At 39.8% G+C, this 26,661-nt stretch overlaps 1 protein-coding gene across 1 annotated transcript in view; it reads right to left on the reverse strand.

The window, feature by feature from the left end:
* Window positions 1-2,995: 2,995 nt before the first annotated feature.
* Window positions 2,996-26,661, reverse strand: part of FAM53A (family with sequence similarity 53 member A) — a 69,298-nt gene continuing 45,632 nt past the window's right edge. Inside the window, exon 5 of the mRNA XM_063401458.1 lies at window positions 2,996-4,193. Coding sequence (XP_063257528.1) covers window positions 3,870-4,193 — 324 coding nt within the window. The 3' untranslated portion in view covers window positions 2,996-3,869. The remainder of the gene's footprint in view (window positions 4,194-26,661) is intronic.

The following is a 26,661-nucleotide window of genomic DNA, read 5'->3' on the forward strand; positions in this document are numbered from 1 at the left end:
TTGAAACTTCAAGGCTTGCTTGGAGATGCAAGCTGCACAGAGTAAAATGGGACAGGATCCAGAAGAAAAGGACTGTGGAAAGTCAGCCAGCCATGTCCCCTGCCCCAAAGCAAGCTGTAACACAGCCACTGCTGCTGACAGATGCTTGCTCTTAACTGATCTCCATTTGTGGAACGGTTACTACTGACTCCCCACACATCTGTTCAGTGACTCCCTACCCTTTTTATATTTGGCCTTAGAAGAACATACCACTCCTCCTAGCTACATTTTAAGCCCCATCTACCATATGATTTCAAGCTCAGTCCTTCCACTGCATCCTCACAAGTGCCCTTTCCCACATTTTCAAGTTATCAGTCATGCCACTCTCCACTGCACTTTCCTGCCCTGTGTGCAGTGTCTCAAGTTGCACCTCCAAAGTACAGGATTATCTTGAATCTCACCAAATGTACCACCATTTGTGAATCCCAGCCTGAAGTCTTTCAGCAGGACCAGCTTTATCTGAAACAGTGCTTCCAAGCTGTCATAACTCTGAATTTGTGCAGTTGTTTTACCCTGCCTAAATTTAGTGCCTTGCTAAAAAGAATCTTGTCTTTCCCTACCATCTCCTCCCTGCTGCAACCATTTCTACAAGTTGCCAAGATTATTTTGAATTCTAATGCTATCTTATCTTTCACATCTGTCCAGTTTCCTGTTGACTGTAGATTTAACGTGCATACTACTTTGTTATCCAGGTTGTAATAAAAATGAAAGATAAGTGACCTAGAGCAACTCCCTCAGCCCCACGCAACACAGCCTTCCGTTCTGACACTGGGTGCAAGATGGAAGGAAACCACTCCCAGAGCAGAGCTGCTTACAGCCCACTCAGCTGCTTCCAAGCACAATTCAGTCTCTGAAACCACACTTTCCCTTCTTGCAAACCATCCTCTGTTTGCCCAACAGCCGCTACACAACCCAGTAAGAAAGTACAAAAGCGGCATGTTCATCATCTCTGTTTTAGAGCAGGACTTCAGATCACATGGGGCAGATGCAAAGTCCAAGCCTGCCCCATCTGAAGGAAGTTCCAACCAACAATTCCTTTTGCTGTTGGTTCTCGGGGAGGGGGGGATTGCATTGGAATCTGCAGACAAAGTGCACAGATTCCTTCCAGCAGATTTCTTCATTTGCCAGTGTCACTGCACAGCTGTTCAACTGCTTATTTTCCTGTCACCGACTAACACGAGCCTAAACTAGATAATTACTACTTCCTACTGTCATGAAATTCATTCTTCAGTATCCAAACCCACTCCTTTCTGTTTGTTTCCATGAAAGGGCTATTTAGAGTTTTAACAGCTGGCTCAGCGGGAGGCTGAGTCCTGCGTTACCATGAGCAAATGTATCTGTAACTTCCCTTGGGAAACCCCTTCCTGCTCTAAGGATCGGGTAGGAATGTGGCCTTGTGTTGACTGAAAACAGCACACCTACAAAAGCAACTCATCCACACCACAGGCAGGCTGTATTTCAAAGCTAGAACAAATATTATCTGGTTGTCTACCCTTGCCTTTATCACCATCTTATTGATAGCTTCAGCTCTTGTTATTTTTTTCAATGACAATGCACATCCTTACCTCCTTCTATCTATGTCCTCTAGGGCATTTTCTTATTTTACTTCTTCCAGCAGCTCGTCTTCCTTAGGGGAGGAAGAGCTAAATGGATTGCCACATTAGCTTTCTCATTCCATGCCATTACACTTTTAACTAGTGCTTGCAAATAGGTAAATTAGCTTTTAAGTGATCCCAGTTGTACCATTGGCCTTTGCTACAATCCTGCATTAAAGCTGATTCACTTTTACTTACCTCTATTGCTCAATTAAGAATACAGAGAGAGGAAAAGCAGTTCTGCAGCCAGCAACTGCAGTCCAGGAGTGAGCTGGGCTGCTCCATCACCCAGTGTCTCATCACCACACTGCAGCACCTTCCCCATCTACCCACGGGGGGAACGGGCTGTATCTCACTCACCATTTCTGGAGGAAGCACTAAGAACGGGGATCCTCCACCACAGGAGATTATTCCAAGTAGCTGTATGTGCTAGCACTGTCTGCTCTGTGCTGCCCCACAGCAAGCATCTGTAGGGAGACATGCCCAACAGGAGCTTTTGAAGGAACTCGAGTCTTTGCTCCAATAGCAACTCCTTTATTTACTCATCTAGAAAAAGGAGAACGATTTCCATCAACAGTGAGCAGCTCCACTGCTCCCACACAATATGCAGTAACACACCAAGAACCTGGCAAGTCTCTGCAGTGTTCTTGCACCTTACTACGCACACATGCCAGTATCAATAGCATAGATCATTGCCACTTGCAGTGGGAGCTGTAAAAAGAAAAAGGCTTAGAGCATCTTAGTGAATATCCTTTTAAAATTTTGTTCAGATTCTGAGTTATGTGCACTTGTTCAGTAATTAAGGGCCAATCCCTTTATGATCAAAGGCTGACCCTAACCACATGGCTGGATCCTGTAACCACACCATGCCACAGCCTTTGGCACACCCCTGCTGATATTTTTTTCGTATTTTAATCATATTCCATTAGCTGACTTGTTGCTGTGCTTTGGTTTCATGGCACAAGTTGCAGTAGGAGTTAGGTCATTTAAGCATTCTAACATGATGGACTCAAATGCCATTATCTAACTTTCCTTTTCTTACCCCATTAAACACCATTTTGAGATTAATTTCGCCCTTGTTGAGGAAGTTCCTTATTGTAGCTGAACTAAAAAAAAATAATTGTGTTACAACAGTCTGCAATGAGTGCAGTATGACATTTGTGATGATTCCAATGTACATAATCATTGAGACACTTTTGGGATCCAGCATGAGTTATTCTGCAGCTCTCCAGACAAACCTGATGTCATTTTTTTTCAGATGACCAGAAATCCGCCCTTCCCTCCACCAAACTCCATGCCTAAGTACCACATCACAGAATCTACTGTATTTTTCACCAGTAAAATCCATGAACAGACACAAGTGCAAAGCAAAATGTCGTTTTATTTAATTCAAGGACTATTTTCCTTCTAGTATTGCTGAAGGGATCACCTCCTGGGGAATTGATCATTACAAAGTCCCTGTCTAAAAGTTCAAGTGCTCTTGTTGTACATTCTTTTGAAACACAGAAAACATAATGACCAAGTAGGTGGGCAGCTACTTGCAGTTTTAGCCCACCTAAATTAGCATTGCTTCAGGCTAGAAAACAATTCAAGTAGTAAAATAATGAAAAATGTTAACCTTTAAGGTCACTACCATATTTTGATCAAAAAGTCCTGAATGTATGAAAAGAACATTTGTACATGTTATGAAGTTGTTTTTTAACCAGACACTGTCAAAGATGGCAGTTAAGTATTTTGGACCAGTTGTCAACCAGATATTTAAGAGTTCTATCTGAATGTTTATTACCAATTTCATTATGCAATTCACTTTTCACATTAAGCTCTTTAACAAAAGCAACATAGACCCGCACCAGAATCACTGTAGACAGATTTAGTTTTATAGAATGCCCTTCTGAAAATTCATTTCAAAATAGAGATGCTTTTTCTCCAGAACTGTAAAAGCCATAAAAATGCAAAATATTTGTTAGGAAATTTTTAATCAAAATTATTCCTTAATGTTCAAAATAACATTTAACCTCCTACTTTTTTTGTTGTTGTTGTTGTCATCCACATATTGACCAATAGACTAAACAGGTAACAATGGTTCACGTTTTTCCCCCACCTGAAACATTTCTTCTAACACAGCCCCAAAGATAGGCAATACAGAGATTCAGGGACATGGATTATGCATGGCAAAGGTAATCCTCTATCACTTTAATTTAGAACAATTCTGATTCTAGCACACGATTTAGAGTCTCAGTTGTTTTCGATCTGCTCTAGGTCCAAGTCCCCACAGTCTAGAGGGAAGATTCCTTCCTCAGTGCTCTCACAATCACTCGTGTCCTCGTCGCTTTCGCACACCGCGTCTGCTTTCTTATAATCCCTTGTTTTGAAGCTACGCTGGCATGACCCGTGGTGCCTCCCTTCATCCAGCTGCTCTTTCATCGGGCTGGAGCCGGGGGTGATGATGTTCATAAGATCATTTGAGTCACATGGGGATGACACAATTGTCTTCATTTGTGTGTCATCGTCATCATCTTCATAGTCGAGGGAGCAAAGACTTTTGGAATTTTTTAAAGTCTGCAATAAAAAAAAAAAAAAAGAGAAACCATGAGTATATGAACCATGACTGGACAGGAGGAACAGAATAAATTCTTTAAATTCTTGAATGGTTTGAGTGGATGTACTCAAGAGTGCCACGTGTTTAAAGTAATCCTGGAAATGAGAGGCATGAAGGAAGAGGAAGAATGGTATTTACTTACTACAGTCAGGCTTTGCATGGATATTTTGCCTAGATTCCCATTTGTGAGAAAAACAGTCCCCTTTTTTATACAGGAAGATCCAAAAATGTACCCTTGGCCAACTACATGAGGAAAGAGAGACACACACCCAGTTTGCTGTATTGGGTTTCTGGCAAATCAGAACAGAGCATTTGGTGACACCAGCAATTAGGTCAGACAGCTGCACTGCAGCCTGGTCAACAATTAATTTCCCCTGCAGAGAATGAATCCTCAGGTGTCACCTCAGTGAGGCTGCCAGGACAACTGGCACATCTGAGTAATCTCAAACAGAAGAAACCCAAGCCTCTACTGGGAGCATCTTGCTCCAGAGTCAGCTTAGTTTGTCTTTCAGCTGGGTACTGCCTGAACAAGTGCTCAGGAGCAATTCTGCTTAAATTCAAAGGATATTAAAAACTAGAGGGGCACTCATTTTTATTTGTACAACAGCAAAAGAAAAGAAACACTCAGTAAATGTGCTACCTCTGTACCAGAGATAAAGGAAAAATGCCTAAGCTCTTCATGGAGCAGTAAGGGATCCTTGGCTAGAATCCAGAAAGAGTTTTTAAGGAAAAAACAAATACACAGAGAGCAGAACCTAAATTTTAACAAGTGAGAAACTTCCAAATTGTGCCTCATGTAAGCACCCAGTGAGAGGAAGGTGAAATAGCCAGGGCTCCTCTGAGATGTGGTGCAAGACAATAATGTCACACTCATTTTCAGTCTCTCACTGGTTAAGTGACTCCAGCCTCATACATGGCAATCATTGTATTACAAGGAGATCCACAGGGAACAAGACCAACCTTCACACCCATTTCCAGCTTCCTCCCCCAATTTGTCATTTCTTAAGTATTTTATATTTGTTTATTTGAAATGGGAACATTGCAACATTCCTAGTTTGCTGCATTCCAGATGCTGTTCCAGAAAACAGTGTAATGTGTAATAGTTCCTACTTCACCAATGCACATCAGCAACCACATAAGGGGGCTCACCAGTATCTTTGGGTATTTTTTAAACAAAACTTCACAAATTCAGAAGAAATGTGAATTAGCCTTGTCTGTATACAGCTGGTTAAAAGAGGAAAGCTCACTAGGGGGAGGGGATTAGCCTGATCCTTTAGGTTGATGCTACATATGGAACACCTTGCAGCCAATCCCAGTGCCATGCTGTGAGGTCATACAGCTCCTTGGACATACCCACATCAAATCTACACCAAAAACTCACTGGAGGGAAAGCTCAAGTGAAGGTAAGAAGCAGAGCACTCGAGGTTTGGGGCTCAGTCACAGCACAGGCAGGCTGAGGGTGATCAGCAGCACTGGGATGGGATGGGAGCCCCATCACTGGTTCTCCACAGGGAAGGCCCTGCAGCAGCATTCCCTGAGCCTGCACCACATTTAACACACCAATGCAACGCTTTTCTCTACTGATCAGAGGTTTGTTTTCCTCTTCCCCTGCTCAAACAGCTTTTGTGTCTCACAACACACATTGGATAATTAGTTAACAAGTCATACATTTCTGTCCAGAAAGATCTGTAAGGGATAATCTCGTTTGTTTCAACAGACAAACAAGACCTCATCCATGAGCTGATTTATGTAACTCCAAGGCTTGCATCCTAAGATGAGCTCTAGGAAAAAAAATTACTGCTGGTCATAGCTCTGTCAGGAGGAATGCAATGTCTCTGTTAGCTGTGGTTAAAGCCCATATCCAATTTTGCATGTGACTAACACAACAAGATAAATAACCATGCATGATCAAAAAGATTGCTATTTTCAAATTTCATTCTCCTGTGAAAACAGCTTTGGTAAAATATACTGTTAAAATATACTATATATATATTCCTGTTTTCAAAATGCTTCTTTATAGGTCACAGCGAGAAACATTTGAAAACATTTGAGAACATTTGAGTTTCTTTCTATGACCAACAGGTACAAATTCCTCTCATACTTACTTAAAAGTAAATCAGTATATTTCTAAAGCAAAAAACATTAAAGTATGTTTTAAACCTAAGTCTATCTCACTGCTTTAAAAACACAACATGGTACGTGCTATCTCCATTTAGGGGACAATATTTTCAGTTCTTTAAACTTATAGTAGGTACAGGGAGGGAAAGGAACCAAATAAAGAGAAGCTTTGAAAGTTCTGCTTTCAGTGCTTTAGAAAGGAATTCCTGAGTCTCCCTTCAAAATATCTTTTATTCAATTTACTGCTAGAAATTAATCCAACCACACAGCTGTCTCTCTAGAAGGTTTGTGTACATAAATGGAAAATTGCCTGTTAGCTGTACTGTGCTGAAACCACTTGAATGGGAACTTTTAGCCGGTTTCAACACAACAGCAAGTGCATTCAACTGGTTCTTTGTTCACCCACTTGTCACAACCTCACCAAACTAAAAATAGGTGGATTTATTATCTCGCAGCACAATCCAGCTCCTTTCACAAAGCAAAAGGTAGAAATTGCAATGCATTCAGGCCTTCTGAACTGCAGCTTTCCATGTTACACTGGTACAGTACCACACCTTTCAAGAACAATTGCGCTCAGTGGGGAGCCTGCGAGTACTTGCTCAATGGTCCTCATTTTATAAAGGATGCTGGACTAGCAAGACAAAAGAGTCCACAGTTGGCAATGGATAGAACTCAATCAGCTAGAAGTATTCTTTTGTGTGATGGGAAAAAAGGGGAAAAAAAAAGAACCTCAGTTTTAAAAGAAGTGAGGCGATAAAATGTCTGAATATTAAGAAAAAAACCCCAACTTTGTACCAAAAACAATGGTGGGGAAAGAAATAAAAGAAATCTCTCTAGACCCTTGCCATACAAAGCAAACAAGAAAGGCCCCGAGAAGCTTGAAAGGAAGCTAATGTCTGTATTCTTTATTAAACCTTCAGTTCAGAAACCCGTAATACATCACTTTCCAAATATAAGAAGCAATAAAAAGGTTGTTTTTGTTTTACTAACAAAACTAGAGCATTTGCTACAGTAGTCAAGGGAAAAAATAAGACACTCATGTGCATGAAAACCTAGTGTATAATGGGAGCAGCAGTTCTCATGCTTCTGCCCCAAGCCCCCATCATCCTCCCAGTCCACCCCTCTTTGAGTGGGGGTGAAGATCCAGCTGCTCTCAAGAGGTGCAGCTGCAGCAGCTGGCACACACTGAGGAGCAGAGGAAGCCTGAAACCACCACGAGCCCTCAGCCCATCCCTATTGCTTTCTCAGCACCAGTTGTCACCTTGGGATGGCTGTTCCCTCAAGTCACAGGCTTAGGAAGAGAGAGAATTCATCAGACTAATCAGACTGGTTGTTTGGCTTGCTTCCTGTCCCATCCTGAGGCTTTTGCCTATGGTGGCACAGAAGATGCTGCTTTAGGACTGGCACACAGGATTTCTTGACTGTTAAAGTTTCTACCAGTAATATGAAATATCTTGATAGTGCAGTGGTCTTCATGATGAGGAGATTCTAGAATTTCCTGGAGTATCAGCATCTAAGCCAAGAGCAAAACACTGAAGTAGCAGAACCCAAGCACTGAGCAACATGTGGCTTTTTTGTTCCTTCCCTGTATCTAGCCAGTTGATGGAGACAGGGCAAGTTAGATGGGCTGCACTTCTCCCTTTGAGAGCTTCCTTACTCTTATGGGTTCTTCCCTTACTTACGTGTCCTTACTTCACTTCCTTGAATTACTTTTCCTGTAGATTAGTGAGACTGGTTCAAAAAAAATGGCTTTACTGATGGTAATTCATAGTTCAACTTGAGATCAGAAGCCTCACAAACAGTGCATTCATGTCTCAGACACCAACCTGTCCCCAAAGAGGTCACAGCTGAGTCTCAGCAACAACAAAACTCAACCATGGCACAAATTTGTTCTTTGAAGAGATTCCACTCAGTGGAGTTAACGGGGAGGCTTAAGGAAGGACTTTCTTTGTAAGTACTGACACAAAAACCTGGGGCTGAGCAGCTCTCAATCACACTGAGAACAAACCATTACCTGGGTGACATCACATCTAACCACACACAGATGTGAAGGGTGTTCCTCCCTGTAAACTGAATTTTCCCTTCATGCAGCCTAGTTACTCCCATCAATACCTTCACCTGTGACAATTCAAGTTGGAAGTATGTGCAGTGTGGACTGTGAATGATTTAGAAATGTCAACTGGTTGTATAGATTAAAAAATATCCCATCACAGTCCTAATCCCTGCATCTTCTACCATGCAGGAACTGAAAAACACTAAGAAAAAATGCTGTGTTTATATAACAAGCTATTAATCTTTCTGTAGCATAAATCTCTTGACATTTGACTCTGACTTTTCTGTCTTGAATTGCACTGAGCATTTTGTGAACACTCCAGTGTTTGCAGATAACCTTTGCTTTCAAGAAACTTGCAGCTGAGTAGAAATGCTGCTTCACTGGCACAAAGTGGTGCTGACAGGAGGAAAACAATATAGTATTCTCCATGATGTTATGTGCTTGAGGCTTGCTAATGCACTAGAAATTAAAACCCAAAGTTAAGTGGGAAAGAATCTCTCCCTGTTCAAACAAGGAATGAAAAAGTGTAGAAATACATGAGATTTTATAATTCAAGTGTCTTGGAAAATACTTCAGGTCCAAAACCACTGCAGATTTTCAAGTTATGCACTTCAGGTAAATCAAAAGAGCTTTAATTAGTTTTCTTGTACCAGGTTAAAAAACAAGCAGTGAACAAAAACATTTCTATTTATGTATTATTTGAGAACCATCAAATCCCAAGAAAATTCCTGACACTTTCATAGGCAAAATCAAATCTCTGTTCAAATTTGTTTGGGAACCAAAGATGTTGTTCTCTTTTTTTAGCTCTGCTAAGTTATCCCTCATTTTTTGGAAATTTGACATGTACTTTTATATATTAAAAAGGCAATGTTCATGCCATCATCTGTAGCTAGTAATCAGAAAAGGACTGGAATACTGGATATGAATGAGAAACAGCAAGCACCCTCTAACATTCTGCCACGTAATCAGAACTATAATAACCATTTCTTCCAGCAGAGAAAGAATTACTGCTGCAATTCTTCTAGTCAAATAAGGTAAAACTCTATTTGCAATGCCAAAGACCCAGTTAAAAATCAATAGAAGCTGACAGCAGTACACAGCAATATGGCTACGTCTTGAAATGACAATTGTTCAGTGCTTTGTCTCTGCTGTATCTTCAAAGACTATTTCAATTTTTTAGATGTAGGTGCCCAGGAAGGGAAGGAAATTGCCATCAACTCATTTCACATCAGATGCTAAACAACATCATGATGTAACAGGCTTTCATCTCCTACTAGCCAGACTGTTCTAGATTTAAGTGTGCACTTTTCTGGTGTAGTCTACCATGAAAGTTGATCTATTTACTGGCCTAGATATTTATGCTCATATTCTAAATTGTGCCACAGTGTCCTTAAAAGTTTTTTTTATAAGCTGCAAGAACATGTGATTTAATTTGGCTTTCTATGTAGTGCTATTAGCTGAAAAAAATAATATAACTTAAAGAAATATTTATGTGAAATGCTGAATTTATCTGATTATGCTCAGATATGCCAGAATACAAGGCTGTGTATTAAGTGTTTAAACTGAATTTAAGCAAACCACTACTGTAATTTTGTAGTTATCCCTTTAAAAATTAAATTTTGGTCAGATGGTGCAATTTAGTGCAGGAAACTCAGTGCTGGGGTTCAGCAGCTTCTGCAAGTTCAGGACCATTCATCTCAGGGGTTAGCTTTTGTTTGCTTTTAAAGACACATTGAAAGCTAAGCAAGTTAATGCAGTATTCAATGTAATACAGGCACAAATATTCAACACTAGTGCTAACACGGAGAGGGTGAACATATATAGCAATTTTTCCCTTTATATAGCCCAGAATAACATTAAACCCCATTTTTAAAAGTTTACAGTATTTTAAGCAAGATGTTAGTCTCTCAGATTTTCTAATTCAGTGGATTTGTGAACTGCAACCTTTTACCTTCCATAAATATAAATCACGCAAGCTTTTATTGTAACAATGTGGAATTACACTCTGCAAACATCAGGTACCTATTTCACCTGCATGTAATTAAGCAGAGAAAGTTTCAGCTATCCTTAGGACCAGTCCAGCAGACACCTACAGATGCTATGAATTATGCCATTAGCTACAACAGAGGGGGCTCACAGAGGATTTAACTCTTCTGAAGTGACTAATAATCAATATAGTGCCAAAGTGGAACACACTGTCATTGTTTCGTTCAGCTGCATAACAAAGTACAAAAGGCTTGGGCCAGGGAGAAGGAGGTTTAAGGCAAATAGGACAATTCCTAGATACAGCAGCAGTGCTCATCTGGAATGTACCCATGCATTAAAACAGAGGTTTCCTCAAAGGGAAAGAAGCACCACAGAAAAAAATCATTCCAAAGGCACTGAAAGAACAGGGAAAGGGCCTGGATGATGGGTTCTTGCTCTGGTCTTGCTTCAGCAACAGCTGCAGTCAGGGGTCTCTGCAGTACCACAGAAATTCTTCTGCCTTAAGGTAAATCACTGTCTTTGCACACCTTCATCCAGATTATTTTCCTACTCACTGCCTGACCTTAAGCACACCTCTGTTATGGATAGTGAATTTATTCCCTTATGGATAGGGTGAAGAACTGGACAATATGGAATTGGGCCTCTAACTATGTTTGAGCTGCATAAGCTCAAGAGGCTTTGGTCTGGCAAATCCAATCAGCCAACAGCACTAATGAGCAATAGTGTGATGAACAAACAGCTGCACCACTTGTGTGCATACAGGGATGATAAACACATCTGGTTTTGTAGTAGAAGTACACAGAGGGAAACAATGTAAGCACATGCTCTCTCCCAGCAGAAGTGATTCATGCTTTGCCAGACTCATTCCCTCTTTTCCTAGTCAAGAACTATTACCTTTCCTTTCAGAAAGAAAACAGGCTGCAGAAGCAAGAAACAGCTTAAACTGTGTTACCATCTTCCTTAGTAATATGACAAAATAATTTTACAAACACTTAAGTTTAAATCAAATCTAATAAATACAAATCTAATTAATAATAATCTATTTTTCCACGTTTTAGACCAGGAAATAAGAAGGCACACACACATCATTAACATGAGCTACACACACATCCCTGAACAGAAACACAGGCACAAAAGGCACAGCACAAGGCAACTGCTTAACAAGACTATGATTGCTTGCAGTACCATCTCTCAGTGTTCAGCATTCAGAATCCAAAAACAAAGACCACCCTGGGTAGTCAAAGCCTTGTGATGTATTATTCCTCTGACAGAGGAATTAACAGACTACAATCAGCTCTGAAACAACATAAACAAAAAAGTCACCTCCAACCCTGGGAGTTTTAATAAGTTCCTCAGTTTCTAACTAGATACATTTAGACAAAAAGAGAAAAAGCTGTACCTGTGCTCCCACAAAATTCCAAATAAGAAGTGACATTTCAAAGTTTGCTTTGCCATGCCAAACTCTGCTCTCAAGTAACAAGGTTTAAGTTGACTGATTATGCACTGGAGTAACACAGGACAGGATTTGACCCTTGTGGCTTCAAAACATGACCATATTGGCTTCATTTCCTGCCATTTATGTGTCATCTATTTTTATAGAGAAGTTCTATTCCTGAGAAGTTTAGCCAAGGTCTTATTCCTTCATGACTTTGCTATGAGCTGCAAACAATTACTTTAACAACTGAATCACATATGCACTGTTGCTGCAGTGTACATCCATATACCAACTTCTCTTAAAATTCCTGCATGTTCTCTTCTCCTTTTATTTTTATACTCAGGTCCAATATTAAGTTGATATGATGGGTCAAACTTAAGAGAAATTAAGAGAAGTAAATGCCAAACCCTGATTCCAATGCTACCCTCATTAGTTACTGACAGATGTCAGACTCACCTATATTATTGGGTTATGCTGGAACTCCATCATAACTAGCATTTTAAGGGATTCTATAATTGGGCCATAAAGTTCTCTTTTGCCAGGCCAGGGGGAGGGGAGAAAAAAAGGGAAAACTACCCCATCAGCTTGGGAACAGTTCCCCCTTCTTCAAACCAATTTTCCACTACAGAAATGCTTGTCCAAAACAAAGCCCTAAGGTCTTGTTATGCAAGTGCACAGAGGGACACATGGGCACAGACACACACAGACAAAGCACAAGTGCTGCTATGAATCTTTTGCTGAGCTCAATGCAAACCCCACAATTTAACAGCAAATTCTTCCAGGAGCATTAACTGAAACTGTAGATGGACCTTTACCACTAATTATTTCCAGGGACAAGTTAAATTGAACACAATGTGTTTGTTTGAGAACAGAATTAGTACCAGAGATTGAAGGTGACTAGTGCAAAGACTGCAATTTTCTAGCTCAGTATCTGATTTTGGACTATTTGAACCACAACCCCGTGGTTCAGGAAGCGTTCCTGACATTAAGTGACAAGACTGCTATATATTTTTAATACCAAGTCCACATGTACTACAATTTCTGCTTGATAAATAAAATTCAGACAAGCTTGTTTATTGGTTCAAATACCAAAGCTGACAACATGTCAGCAGCTGATGCTCAGTATGTTATTTTAAAAAGTCAAGAAACCACATACGTGGTCCTTTATCCTTCAGTGTAATACCTGTTTTAAACATATCATACCAAGTCAGAGGAGAAGCAAAGTATACACAACTTGTGTAAGGCTGAGTCCACACTCACATTCCTAAAACACTGAGGAGTAACACCAAAACTGAGCTCAGCCTCTCACTGTACGGCCTCCGTTTTCCTCTGTTGTGCAGTAAACCCAGAGTTTGCATGGAAAAGCTGCAACATTCAAAAAAATCTGTACATTCAATTATTATATGTGCTTTGTTTCAAAGATGAGGATCTGTTTATGCTACCCCAGCTTGCAAACTTCCTAGCATACCATGAAGGCCTTTTGAGTTTTAGTCACATGGTTACTAATACAATGAAAACTGAAATCAGGAAACTCATCAGAAGTCTCATTTATTTACAATTCCTTCTCTGCTAATACTTAAGTTTTCTTGCAAAGCACATGTCATGAGAACAAAAATAAATGAGTACTTTCAAATATAGAAACAGATGAGTTATTTGATTATCTGCAGCTCACCTTAACACTAAACCATCACCTCCCAGATCACTTATGAAGAAAACATCTTATTAACTATATTCCATTAGGAGTTGCATCTAACAGCAACTTAAGAACAGAACAAACTTCTCTTTAATTTGTCTGTACTTGAAAAAAAATGTAAACAAGTCAATATTTCCCATCCTAATGGCAAAACTGACATCACTAAGTGATGTAGAGCAATGCCAATCGGTTAATTCCACAGGCTTGAGATATCTGTTCTGCTTTTATCACACCTATGCACCAGTGCAGCAGGAACTGATCAATGCAATGCAAGACAAACAAAAGACCAAGTGACAGTTAAATTTAAGACTTTTCCAAGTGATTTTAATAAACCTCTCTGCAGAGAAAAGCCTCAGATGAATCAACTTGGTTTAAGGTCTCTTAAATGATGATGCATCAAGTCAGAAAGTGATTGTCAAAAAGCAAGGGAAGTTTCACAACACATAACAGAGTATGGAACAACAAAGTCTAGTTTCCGAGTTAAGTCCTTGCATTCAGGTACCACAAAGACATACTCATTTATTAATTTGATTAATATGTTGTTACAAAAGTACTGAATATTAAAAGAACCCTCTCTGAATTACCGTGAGTTAAATTCAAAGATGTACAACTTTTTCTCATAAATTTTGGAAGATTACACTGGGTTTTTATTTTTTGCCAAAAAATCTGGAAAAGGTCCCCCTATCAATAACTGAAACACTACTCAACATTTCTGCTAGACATCATATTCTGTAATTTAGAGCACAGGAAAAAAATAACTTAATCCCCTGCCACCTGCCAATACCCAGATGGTAAAACCTGAGAAAAGTGCTCTCACCTCTCTTTAAACCCTCTGGTGCAGCTTAGGCACACCAACTATAAGTACACTAAATTTAACACTGAACCATAGCTCTTAACTCAGTATTGCATCGTTTTCCAAACAACATCACCAATAATTTTAGTATAATCCAATTTTCTGATGGGATAAGTAATAATTAAAAAAAAATATCCACAGCTGGCTGAAACCTGGCATGTGAGTCAATAGATGGCCCCTTTCTTTTCTCATAATGTCAAATGCAGCTGGTCTGGTACTCATTAGCTCTTTCAGCAATGAATACTTATTGTATACAAGAACTTGCAAGAAGGGAAAAGCAACTCTGCAGCAGATATTTATCTGCCTCCTCTTCTCAGCACATTGCTCACAGGCAAGCACCATAAAAATACACACAGAGCTGACTGCAGGTATGGCAAAGCAGCACAGCGATGAACAGCTCTGGGTGTCTGCAAGACATTTGTTACAGAAGCCATTCACAAAAGAGGGGGAAAACCTCCATCCTTAATGAGATTTCCTTTTCTTCACTCTCCTCAGGGCTTATAGTCCCTCACTGTCAGAGCACAGGGAACCTCCAGCACAAGGGCTCACTTCATTAAATGCCATTTCGGGCCTAATTTCACATTGTGAGCCACTCTGCCGAGGCAAAGAAAGCAAAACGCCAGATGCTCTCTGTGCCTGCTACCTCAGCAGCGTTTCATTCACTGCTCCAAAAAACTTCCAGGCATCCATTCAAAACCAAGTACCCCCAGCCTGCTCTGTCCTGTCACAGGACAAAGTGCTGGCTTGTCTTCAGCTCACTTTTGAAGCTTGCCTATCATCTCCCAGCCCAGCCTACTCCTATCTCCTTTCCTTCTTCCCAAGCCTGCTGGAATTTGAACTTTAAATGGACACCCTCCATGGCAACAATAGATAAAAAAGGAGCCTTTGATTGTTCATGCGTTGCAGAAAAGAAAGGAGGAGATTCATCCTGGCTGCGACCTAGCAGAAACTCATCAAGCACAGCTCCCTTTCCATTGCAATGGGATGCCTGAGCCTGTAGCTACTCATTCAAGCTCCCTGCGTCTATGTTTCCATTCAAAGAGGATGAATTCTTCAGGTCTCCCCTGTTAAGGAATTAAATGTTGATCCTGTGAATGAAGGGCAACACCAAGCTTGGAAAGCTGCCAAAAGGTTCTGTAACACTCAGCAGTTTGGAGTTAATTCAATATTTATTGATACCTAGCAGGATTTATAGCTGCATTATTTATAAGGGGGGGGAAATCACAGAGCCATATTTAGACCTTGGTAATAAACTATTTTTAGCACCATCTGTTTTTCTAGTTTGTTCCCTTGCTTAGGCAAGAGCATACTTTTATCCAGCTCCCTTCTCCTTGCCCATTTAAAAGAATCCACAGAGTCTAAATTGAAGCACAAATTAGGATCACTCAGAATATTTATTGTGCAGCAATCCTCCTAATCATGTTCTGGAAATCAAACCCGCTGACTAAGGACAGTCTTGGGCTGATGTAACACTATATGTTGTCTTCACAGAACTGAGCATATTTTTTTAATGTAAGGGGCAATGTGCTTCACACAAAGGAGGTTACTATCTGGAAAGAAACAACTGATCATTAACTGCATTAATCCATCTGAGAAGTGGTTCACAACTCCTGGCAGTGCTTTTCTGGGACACAGTTGCCAAGTTTCACCCTCATTAAACACATAGATTTTTTTTGTCACAAGTACATTCTGCCATGCCAGGCTGCTGTTAGAGGGGGAGACAAATCATAAGCAGCTGCTGCAAGCACCTTGTTTCAGAGATGAGTTTCAAGCTGCAGCTGTTACCTACTCAAAAGCTCCCCCAAAACCTCAAATTACCTCTGAATTTACATTGATATTCTGCTTTTAGTATGTGGCACAACACTGGTGGCCTCTGCAGCATGACAAGGGACAGAATAAAGGGATTGCTGGTTCCTTGAACTCTCGAGAGAAGCAAGGCTTTGAGTACTTCATGCTGATTAAGTTCTCAGAAATGCCCTTGATAGTAGCAATATATTCATCTTACCCTCCTGGCTCACAAAAGTTTGTTTTTATCCAAACAGTAGCACAAATATTATAAAGTTTCACTGTTAACTGTGTCAGACTAAGAAATTTTACTGTAGAGCAAGGCAGAAAACTTATGTAAAATATGAGCTCCTGGAGTTCTTACTTGTTACAAAGGGCAGCAGCAATAAGGGTTGCAAGCTGCTTTCCTAGGCCTTGCAGCACAGGTCAAAGCATTCCTAGGAAGCAGACTGCGTGCAGCAGAAAACCAAAATAACTCCCAGCATGTAGTACACAGGTCAAAATGAAATTCTAGAAACGCACAACAGAACCATACAGCCACTATAATGGGTTCCAACAAAGTCTTGAGGGCTTTGAAACTTTCAAGCAATCAATATTATTAATAGAACATGCATTTGGAACTGGCAAATGATGCAACAATAATTTCAGTGTGAAGGAAATATAACAGTGGTGCCCACCCAGCAAGTCCCTGGGATGTTTCTTCCCACTTCACTTTTTTTTTAGTGGAGGAAACAAGACACAGCAGTTCCAACAGCAGGTACAGCAAACTGCCAGGTACATCCTTGACAGCACAACACATGGACAGGCCATTCCCAAAATCAGAGCCAGGATGGTGAAGTGTGCTCCTGGTGAGAAGCATCTCCACAAGCCCCAGCAGCAACCACTGTGTCCCATCTGCCAAAGCTCCCCACTGATGTGACATGTGGTCTGTCCCTCTCCAGGGGGGAAAAAAGCTCCAAATCAGGGCTGCTTGGAGAGGACACCTCTCAAAGGACAATCTGCCTCAACTGAGAGCTCAATAAAAGCTGTTCAAAGGACAGAATCAGTCTGCAGTACTTTGAGTGGCCACACAAAGCACATGGACAAAAGCCAGCACATACAGTAACTGTCGCAATAAATTTAAGATTTATTGCCAAGTATGTTTAAGAGTAAAAACTAAGATTACAACTTGTAGTTGAATTCCCTAAGGCTGTTGCATAACCTGCAAATATATTACAACATGAGAGCAACCTAATACTGGTGATTAGCCAGAAATATAATCAGGGGATCTGGAAATCTTTAAAAATGGAGCTTGTTGCAAGCCTTCTAGCAAAGCATCCAACTTTCATTGGGGCCAAGGATGCTCCCTTGTTTGCACATAAACATACATTTTGTGAAGATTTGGAAGCTATAACCTACCTGATGATTCCTTTTACAAAGCTGATGCCTTACTAGCTACTACATATGCATATTTAGTAGATTAGATTCTGCATTCAGACAGGACTACAGGGACAGATGAATCACAGTCTCAGAAAGCAAATGGAGAAGATGATGGCAAAAAGATTCCAGGATCAGGCTTGCTAGGATCTGCCCATCCACCCTTCCCTTACACACCAGATGGCTCTGGAAAGACAACAGTTATCTGTCCTTAAAAATCAGTGATCACAAAGAAAGGGCTTTGTGATTAACTCTAAAGTCCTTAGCCTTTTGAGGGGTGGCTGGGTGCCAGTGAAAGGGACCGTGGCAATTCAGAAGAATCTGTACAAACTCCATTTATACCCTAGTCCATTCAGGGACCTCACCTCTCCACCCCAATGATTAAGGGATCTGAGCAACTGGGATCCACAATGCCAACACTAAAACCCTTTCTCAGTCAATATTCTTACATAGTAAGCCTATGTAAAGTTGATCTACAGCTGGTTCTAATTGTACCAAATTATATATTGGCAAAAATCAGGAACCATTAGGAGATTGGTATTTTATCCTCCATAAGTAGCTAATATTATGGAAGTGAAGTCTGATCTTCTCTATCTTGAAACTCCAACTTTAAAAACAATGCTCCAAAAGCACTGAGGTAGTTTGAACAAAATGTGACTTATTTAAAAAGTCATGCAATAAATGTATTTTTTAAACCTCGGTAAGTTTGTAATCATCACTTAGCATTTTGAACAGTATTACCTCAGTCCTCATGATGATCATTATTCAACAACATGTTCCATATCAAGGCCTCCAATGGCAGAACACAGTGAAAAAAGTACAGAAAAGCCTTTTAATATATAAATGAATTGTGTTTGTGCTCTGTAAGCAGCCACAAACAAATCTTTGTCTCCTGACACTAGTCAGAATAAACATATCAATATTAGCCTACGAGGTCACTAACATTAAATTATTCAGTGTTAACGCGTCCTTATTTGAAGTGGTATCTACACCCTTGTTCCTCCTAGTAGAAACATTTTATTGTGACATGTACACAAAATTCCCTGACAATATCCAACAGTTCACCATTTTCTACAAGAGCTGTATTGACACAAGCCCATGCTGGCTTATGTCTACAGACACTACAAATGTCTGGAGACCATAGGAATGAACTTGTGTTATACTTTACTCAAGCTAAAGGTGGGAATCCAGCTCTTTAGTTGTTAAAATTTTAGAAGTAGATACATCAGGTATTGCAAGTATGCTTTACAAAGGATTCCTCCTACCCCCATCAAACAGAGAATAACGTATTTACCAGATTAACCACACCCTAAAGTTTAATCTAATTGTTTTTGAATCAGACTGTATCACTACAAGATGCAACAAAAACACCACACTTGACATGCAGGCGCCCCAATGACTTGAGGACACATTTCTCTTAAAAGTGCATTCTTTCTGCTGCCCACTCCTGCAGGGAGAGGGCACCTCCCACAGAGCTCAACCACCACAGAACACAGGTAAAATAAGCTGAATTTAAACCAGGGGTTTGTCCAAAGGAGTTGAAAACAACCAGACAGTTTGGCTCTTGAAGCGTTTATTGGTGCTTCAAAAGATGGGGATCAATTAAGTTCTTGCCAGTATACTGAATCAAAATGATTAATTACTATCTAACTACTCAGGGTTCATGCTTTCTGCTGTTAAAGGACTTTAGGCACAGTAACAGAAAGGACAGAAAATTCTTGTTTCTTTTTATGGTTATTCAAGCTCTCCACCAGGTGTCCTCTCCCTAGGAGAGCAGGGGAAATTCAGATCTTTTAGAATATTAATGTCAGAGAACAGTATTTTTCAACATGGAGCATATTTACTTTAGTTATAAGTCTAAGGTGAGTCTGGATGTGAAACACTCCACTGCAAAGTTAAGTATTTCTGTTCATAATAAATTCCATTATTACATTCCTACTCACCTGACAAAGTACTTCTATTTAACAGGCTTAAGGGCCATTTACCAACCCCACTGCACACTTGCATACCCTGAAAACACACCTTACTGTGCCAACTATGAGAGCTTTGCAAAATTGAAAAAACTAAGTTTATTGCTCTGGGATATGCAATTTTAACAAGCCTTGGAAATTCAACTTTAAAAAGTTTTGGTTCTGTAGTAACACAGGCTCAAGTTACAAGAGTTACACAACCAAAATAATATTAAATGCTTAACACAATGGCATGTGCATTGAGCACTTCAGGACAGTACAATCACTTTGAAATCCCTGAAACCTTCAAGTACATATTTTGATTTAGGAAAAGTATCCTTAAAACAAGTATGATGAATAACATTCTCAAAAAAACCCCACACTTCCTAGGTAAGCTATTATGAAAAAGTGAACTCTAATTGAATGCTGAAAGAAGAGAAGCCTTTAAAAAAACCCATACTAAGTTTTTATTTGAGGGGTTAGGAGCACATCAAGAGTGTCAGCCTCGGGTTCAATTTTGGTTTTGTGCACTAATGAAGAATTTCAGTGAGGCTCTGTGTTGACTGTGCTTCAAGCACATCTGATTTCTGCCACTCTCAGCACACACCACAGCAGTTACAAGTAACCTTGAAGCTCTACCAAATAGGACATGACAGTTAAGCCACAGGCACCTGCCATATGTGTTTTAAGATCTTTCATACTATTTGTACATCATAACACTACTTCATATCACTTATTTTAACCTACTAGTTCAAACTTAAATACCCTTGTAACATACATCTTTTAAGAGGGATAATTTTCAACACAATGGCTGAAATGGAGCTACCCAAGATCAGTCCTGCTAAGCAATTTATACCACAGTGTTCTTGTCCCAATACTGCCAAGACCACAGGGTTCTCCTGCTCTTTACTGGTAATGTGAATTAGTCTAGAAGACAAGCAAAGCACACACTGATCAACTTAAAACAGAACTGAAAACTGAGATAGTTAAAGTACAACTAGACAAAGGAAAAAAGTCTCATACAGTATCAAAAGCCACACCTGGGTTTTGCATATTCCACCTAGGAATATGCAAAACCCTTTCCCAGAAGGGCAGCATCTTTGCAGAGCTTAAATTACTCAATCTCTGGTCTTAAAGGCTCTTTTAAACTCTGCCTTTGTAAAACCTTTAGAGGACCAAGCAATCATATACAGAATTTTGGAGTTGTGACAAACTAGTCTACTTCTTGCATGAGAAAAAGGACCACATAGGCTACATGCATTCTGGTTTCACTACAGAGGCTTGGCTGAGGGAAGGCAATTTCTTTAGTAGGGAGCTAGAAATGTACCAAGTGTGGTACTGCAGTCTCCTGCTACATGCATCCTTCCTGGGTAAGGTGGAAGGAGAGATCTCAACCTGCAGGAGACACCAGAGACCCCAGAAGGGACAAACTGCATGAGGCCTCGGTTCTAATGCACACCTAAAGATCTACCAAGAGTGAGATCCACCACTTCTCCTTCCCCTTTCACTGACAGTCACAGGATGTTGTTCTCCTATTGCACTAGAACATCTTGTCCTTTTGAAAATGAAATAGTTACATACAAAAAAAATCTGCAAGTAAAATTTCGACACTTAGTTCTGATCAAGGCAGACATTGCAATGATACCTGCAACACTAGGGTACTGCAAACAGCAGATGTTAAAAATTTTCCATAGGCCTCCAAAACATAACTCAGTATTTTATCCCACTGAAACACATCATGAGAACACTTTTGTGCTGGAGATACCTCATGTCCAAAACATTCTACTGACTGAGCAACAGGGCCCGTTTTTACAACCCTCAAGATATGCTCCTTTTTTAGAGGAAAACAGGAATTATTAATTATTATTTGCATGTACAAAGAAAGAACCAGGAAGAGGCACTACACTAAAAGAAAAGTGTCTGCAGCTACTCTACAATAGTCATTGTCTTTCAAACCTTACACCCTTCTCACTTGGTAACTGCTATATAGGCAAGCCTCGACTCACTCATACATGGGGCATTCCTACAACTTGTCCCCTCAAAGTAATGAGTTGTCAAATTTGTGGTATGATTAGGGGGGAAAAAAAATTAAAGCCCAGGATTCCTTTGGTTATACTGCAAAATAATTCATGTGGAAAAATGTTAGTGCTGTTTTCAAATTAAAACCAGAGGGTGTTTCCCTACTACAGGAGAAACATGTTTGACAGACTGAAGATAACCCTTCTCAAATCATCCTGTATACCCTGCATTAATAAAGCACAGTCCAATTAAACATAAGTACAGTTGAGTACACTACATTTCATGCAGCTGGAAGCAATAATGGTCCTAGGTCAGAGACATTTGTACAAACATTGCAAAAAATTCAATGAAACATTCCCAGTTTCCAAAGTACTCTGCATTTTTGCTCCCCCTATCATTCTTCTAACGCCTAGAAGAAAGGATATTCTTTTGGATCAAAGAAAAAAAAAAACTGAACTGCCAAGATTAGCTCTAAATTGTTTCAGTTACACTTGACAAAGCAGTTGTTGAAATCATTTTCATTTACATCAGTTTATCAGTTTCTATATCTAATTTGAGTACTTGAGTACTTAGTCACTTGGTTCCCGTTTACAAGGTTGCCACATTAATAACTGAGTTATCAGCACACTGCTCAGCAGTACTGGAAGCCAGCAGAAGCAGTTGCATTTAAGAACTGAGGATGCATTTCTATTTTCTCAACAGCATGGGAAGACAGTTAAAATGGAAGTGCTGTTAAGCAAACATCCGGATCGATGGAACAGTCATTTCACAGAGCACTCCATGAACCAAGTTATTTTTTAACTACTGCAAGTTCAAGATTCTTAAAAAAGGCTGTTGGGCGGATGAAGTACTGCAACAAGAACAACTAATGGAAAACTACCCAGGCTTGTGTTTCACACAGGGTGCTGCAGCTCAGGCTCCACAAGGTTTGGGCTATGACAAACTCTTCACATTTCTGCCATTTTGTTGTTGAAGTCAGAGCATTTCAGCCACTACAGGTTAATCAAAAGCACCCTGTCAGCAAGATACCTCTTTAGATGTAGCAAAATTAAGCTTAACACAAAGGGACCTATCTACTACAAATCCAGTTGAAGACTTGCACTAGAAATTTTGTTTCATCCTTGATTACCTTCTACTGCACTTCAGAGTTAAGAACTGTTCAGGAGCTGCATTTTGTTCTCTATCACTTCATTATTACAATATACCTAATCTCCAAGGTACCACGTTATTTCCCAGCTAATGCAAATATTTACTTGAACTATTTAATTGCATTTTTAAACCAGACAGCTGATGTCTGATCAAAGTATTTTCCTGAAAGTCAAATACACAACACAGCAGATGTGTTCACGTGGCAAAGCAACCTCAAAATCTGTGGTGGGATCTCCAACACTGGGAACAGTGCAGAGAAACTATAACCATGACAACAGCAAATCACCTGCAAAAAAAGGCTGCAACACCTCCTGATATGAAAACAACACGAGTCCTAGCTTCATCCTGTGTTGCCCAAATACAAGCAGTGTTTTTCACTTCAAACTGACACTTTCAATCTTGATCTCAAGAGCAAATGTGAAACCAGCTCCTTCTGCTACACATAAATGAATAATTTGTATAAACAAAAGTGAATCAATTTTGAGAATTATTCAAAAATTAAGAACACCAAAGACTTCAGGACTTAAAAGCATGTTCAAATAATTCATTTTTTCATCTCTGCTTGCATAGAAAATTGGACAACTCCAAATATCACAATATGAAGAAACTAAACTAGCAATATTTGAAAAATTTAGTCTCATTTAGTCCTGATTTTCTTTAGACTCACCTGAAAGTAACTGTACTAACTTCTGCCATAAATAATTTGTTTTATTGAACAGAAATTCTTTAATCCTTTGATTCAAAATGCAGTTAAAAACTTTATACACCTTACCACTTGAATCCTGATAAATCCCCACAGAGATTCCAGAAACACTCAAAATCCACACAGAGGACTGCCTAGCAGCACTGAGTAACCTTCCTGTTGCTCTCTCCCTTCAACCATACCAAAAAAAGCCCTCAGATTTTAGAGGCTTCTTGGCACTGTTTATTCCTGGGTCATTCTTCTAAAACAGACAAGATTCCTCTTGCTTTTTGCAAACTTAAACCGTTCTCATTTCAAAATGGAAATTCTCCCCTACACATACACAAGTCCTCACCCTTGTAATTTTTGCAACAAAAGCTCATTTCACATCAGGATTGCAGCTGCATTTGTTGTAAGCCAATTTTCTTCCTTCACCAAAAATCCCCAGCAGTCATTACACTCACGTAGTCTTACAGATACAAGTTTGAAACAAGTTGTTTTTCCTAATATGTTTTATATACCACACTGAAGTTAAAAGGTTTTTTGAACATCAAAAACGCCACAGAAGATGAATGTTCTCCACTAATCCAGTTTAAACCTAGTACTTTCTTATCTTCTTCTTGTGTGCACTGATCTCACAGGAAGTTTCTTGGGTGGAGACTTGAGAAAGTTTTCAAAAGCCTCTGACCTGTATCTGAATGACTGGTTTGGTTTTATTGCACTTGCCCACTTTCTACCATCCAAACAGATCTTTAACCAGGATATAGTTCCAGAGAAAAGCCTCTGCCCTGGCACATCTTCATGCCCTTAGAACTGAGGAGATCACACAACCCACACAGCAGAGGAATTGATGTCATATTCTACTTACCCTTACTGACATAATCAAAGCAGGTTAAAAGACTTTTCCACAAGTAAGGGAAGGCAAGGGAGCTGAGTGACCAGACTTCAGTCCAAGGGAGTCTAAGACAGCAGCATGACATAACTAGTCTTGGAAGTTAAGCCTTGTCCCAAAAGGAAAAGGGTGAGTTATCCCAAACCATGCTATGACATAGCACTTGGAATAAAAAGTCAAGTTCTAGTCTGTACTACAGGCCCTAACAGCAACAAAGTAAAAACACCACCAAACTAAGAATTGAACCACAATTGCTTACTCCAGGAGACAAGTTCAGAAGAGAATTGTTTCTTCTTTATCACGATAAGACAGTTTTCTAAGAACTGTATCTCTTCTAGTTTCATGTGCTTAAGAGCACTGGTAAGTTCATCTCAAGTGTGGCGTTCAAACCTGCTCCCTACTCTAACATTGTCCTCCATGACCAGAGAAATCATCACATGAGAGTTCTGCAGGACACAGTGCAGCAATACTGAGACTCTCATACAGAACAGAAATCCAATCAACACACAAAACAACTGCTCAAAGATGGAGGTGGCAATATATCTTTTTGCAAATGCATGTGAAGACTGATTAAAAATGGGAAAAATATGCCCCAAAGAGTACATTATATTAACATACTTCATGAGTTAAAGCTGAGTGACATCAGCCACATAAGGGAAGGCTGGAATATTCATGAACGTGATTGAAATGATATCATAGGCACATTTATAGAAAAGCACAAGGTCACACCATCAAAATGCATCACGAGGAATTAATCAGTTGGAAGGGTCAGAGCAGGACAAGAAAAACAAGTGACTGCAGTCACCAACACAAAACAGCCGTAGAAGGAGAGAGAATAAAAGTAAATAGGAAAAAAAATATTAGTCAGAGGTAGGCAAGGTTCACAGTCTGCTTCAGCTGAGTCTGGTTTACTTAGCATGGCCAAAGAGACAATCAGCAGCAACCATCTGTAAGCAGGCAAACTGCACAGGGATCAGCTGGAAGGAAGAGCTGAAGAATCAGCTCCAGGGCACATCAAACACTAGGATATGATCAGCCATGAGGAAGTTTAAGAAATCACTCACAACCTTCTTCTTCATGGCAGTTTTCTAACATATACCAACCATGCTGGGAACAAACAATAAAATGCAGTTCCATTAAAATCCATGTTAGATGGTGCTAATGTGCTAATCCTAAAAGTAAAACAAATTACAGGAACTTCTGCAATATTCACGTGATTTTTACAGGATATTGAAGCCCAGGAACCTGTGTAATCTCTTTCAGCAAGAGCCTTCAGCTTAGCTATACATCTGACAGTACTTCTTGAAAATTGGTGCTTTCACAGTATTGTAAGCCTAATGAAGAAGGTTAAGGAAGAGAAACTAGCAGGGTGGGGAGCATTACACAAGAACAAATTTATCAAAAGTCTCAGGACATATTTAAATAGATCACAGAAAAATATTTTGATCACAAGCTGGCCAGTGAAGGGTGAAAAGTAACCTTACTCTGTGTACACAAAACCTTTTCAGATGGAGAGAAGAAAAAAAACTCGAAGTAGGTATGAGTCACTTTAAAGAATTTAAATATGACTGCTCTGGAATTGACGTGTAGAAGGTAAAGGAGGTTTAAAGCAGAGGGAGTTAACAGCAGCACTCATAACTCACTAACAGTTCCACTGAGGTTTGTTCTTACAGATTAGAGGTTATTACAAATACGACTGTTCGCTAAAAATGCATTTCAACATCCTGCCCCTCCTTCATTTCCTCTCTGTAATCCTTTGGTTTACAGTTTCCAAACATGAACTTCAAGGAGCAAGTTATTTCTGCTGTAACTCAAAGGTAAAACCATTAATATGCATTACAAACCATATTATCATTACAAAATTGAACTTGACCCTCAGTCTGAATGAATATAGATCACGTCATCCCCCATGGAAGACACAAAGTCTGTTTCACAGCAAGGGAAAGACTTCACCACAACAGAAGAAAAAACCCACCCCAGTATGACAGCAGCTAAATCAGCCAAGCAGCACTGCTTGCAACATCTCCTGTAAGATATCAAAGCAAAAAAGGTTGTTTTGTTTTTAGATAAACAGAGGAGAAACTCAAAGTGTCCCAAACCTGTCACTTGTTACACTCTGCAGACAATCTGTTGTAGCACTAGTTTGAATCTCCTTCCTATTTAGGTCACAGTTCCTGCTACTCCCACAAGTTACTGTAGGACAGAGAAACACCTCAAATTGCTGCTATTACTTGCAGTGAATGTGGCAGTATATTGATTTTTGCTTTGTGTAACTGGCAGTTGGTTTCATCACTACTCAGGAGAACAGGAATCTTAACTGAAGGTATTTCACAGGTGCATGAAGAACTCCTGAAGTAGGAGATCCAGCATGTACCAGTACACTCATACCTGAAGAAAA

This window comes from Prinia subflava, chromosome 7 (assembly GCF_021018805.1).
Source record: "Prinia subflava isolate CZ2003 ecotype Zambia chromosome 7, Cam_Psub_1.2, whole genome shotgun sequence".
Taxonomy (NCBI): domain Eukaryota; kingdom Metazoa; phylum Chordata; class Aves; order Passeriformes; family Cisticolidae; genus Prinia; species Prinia subflava.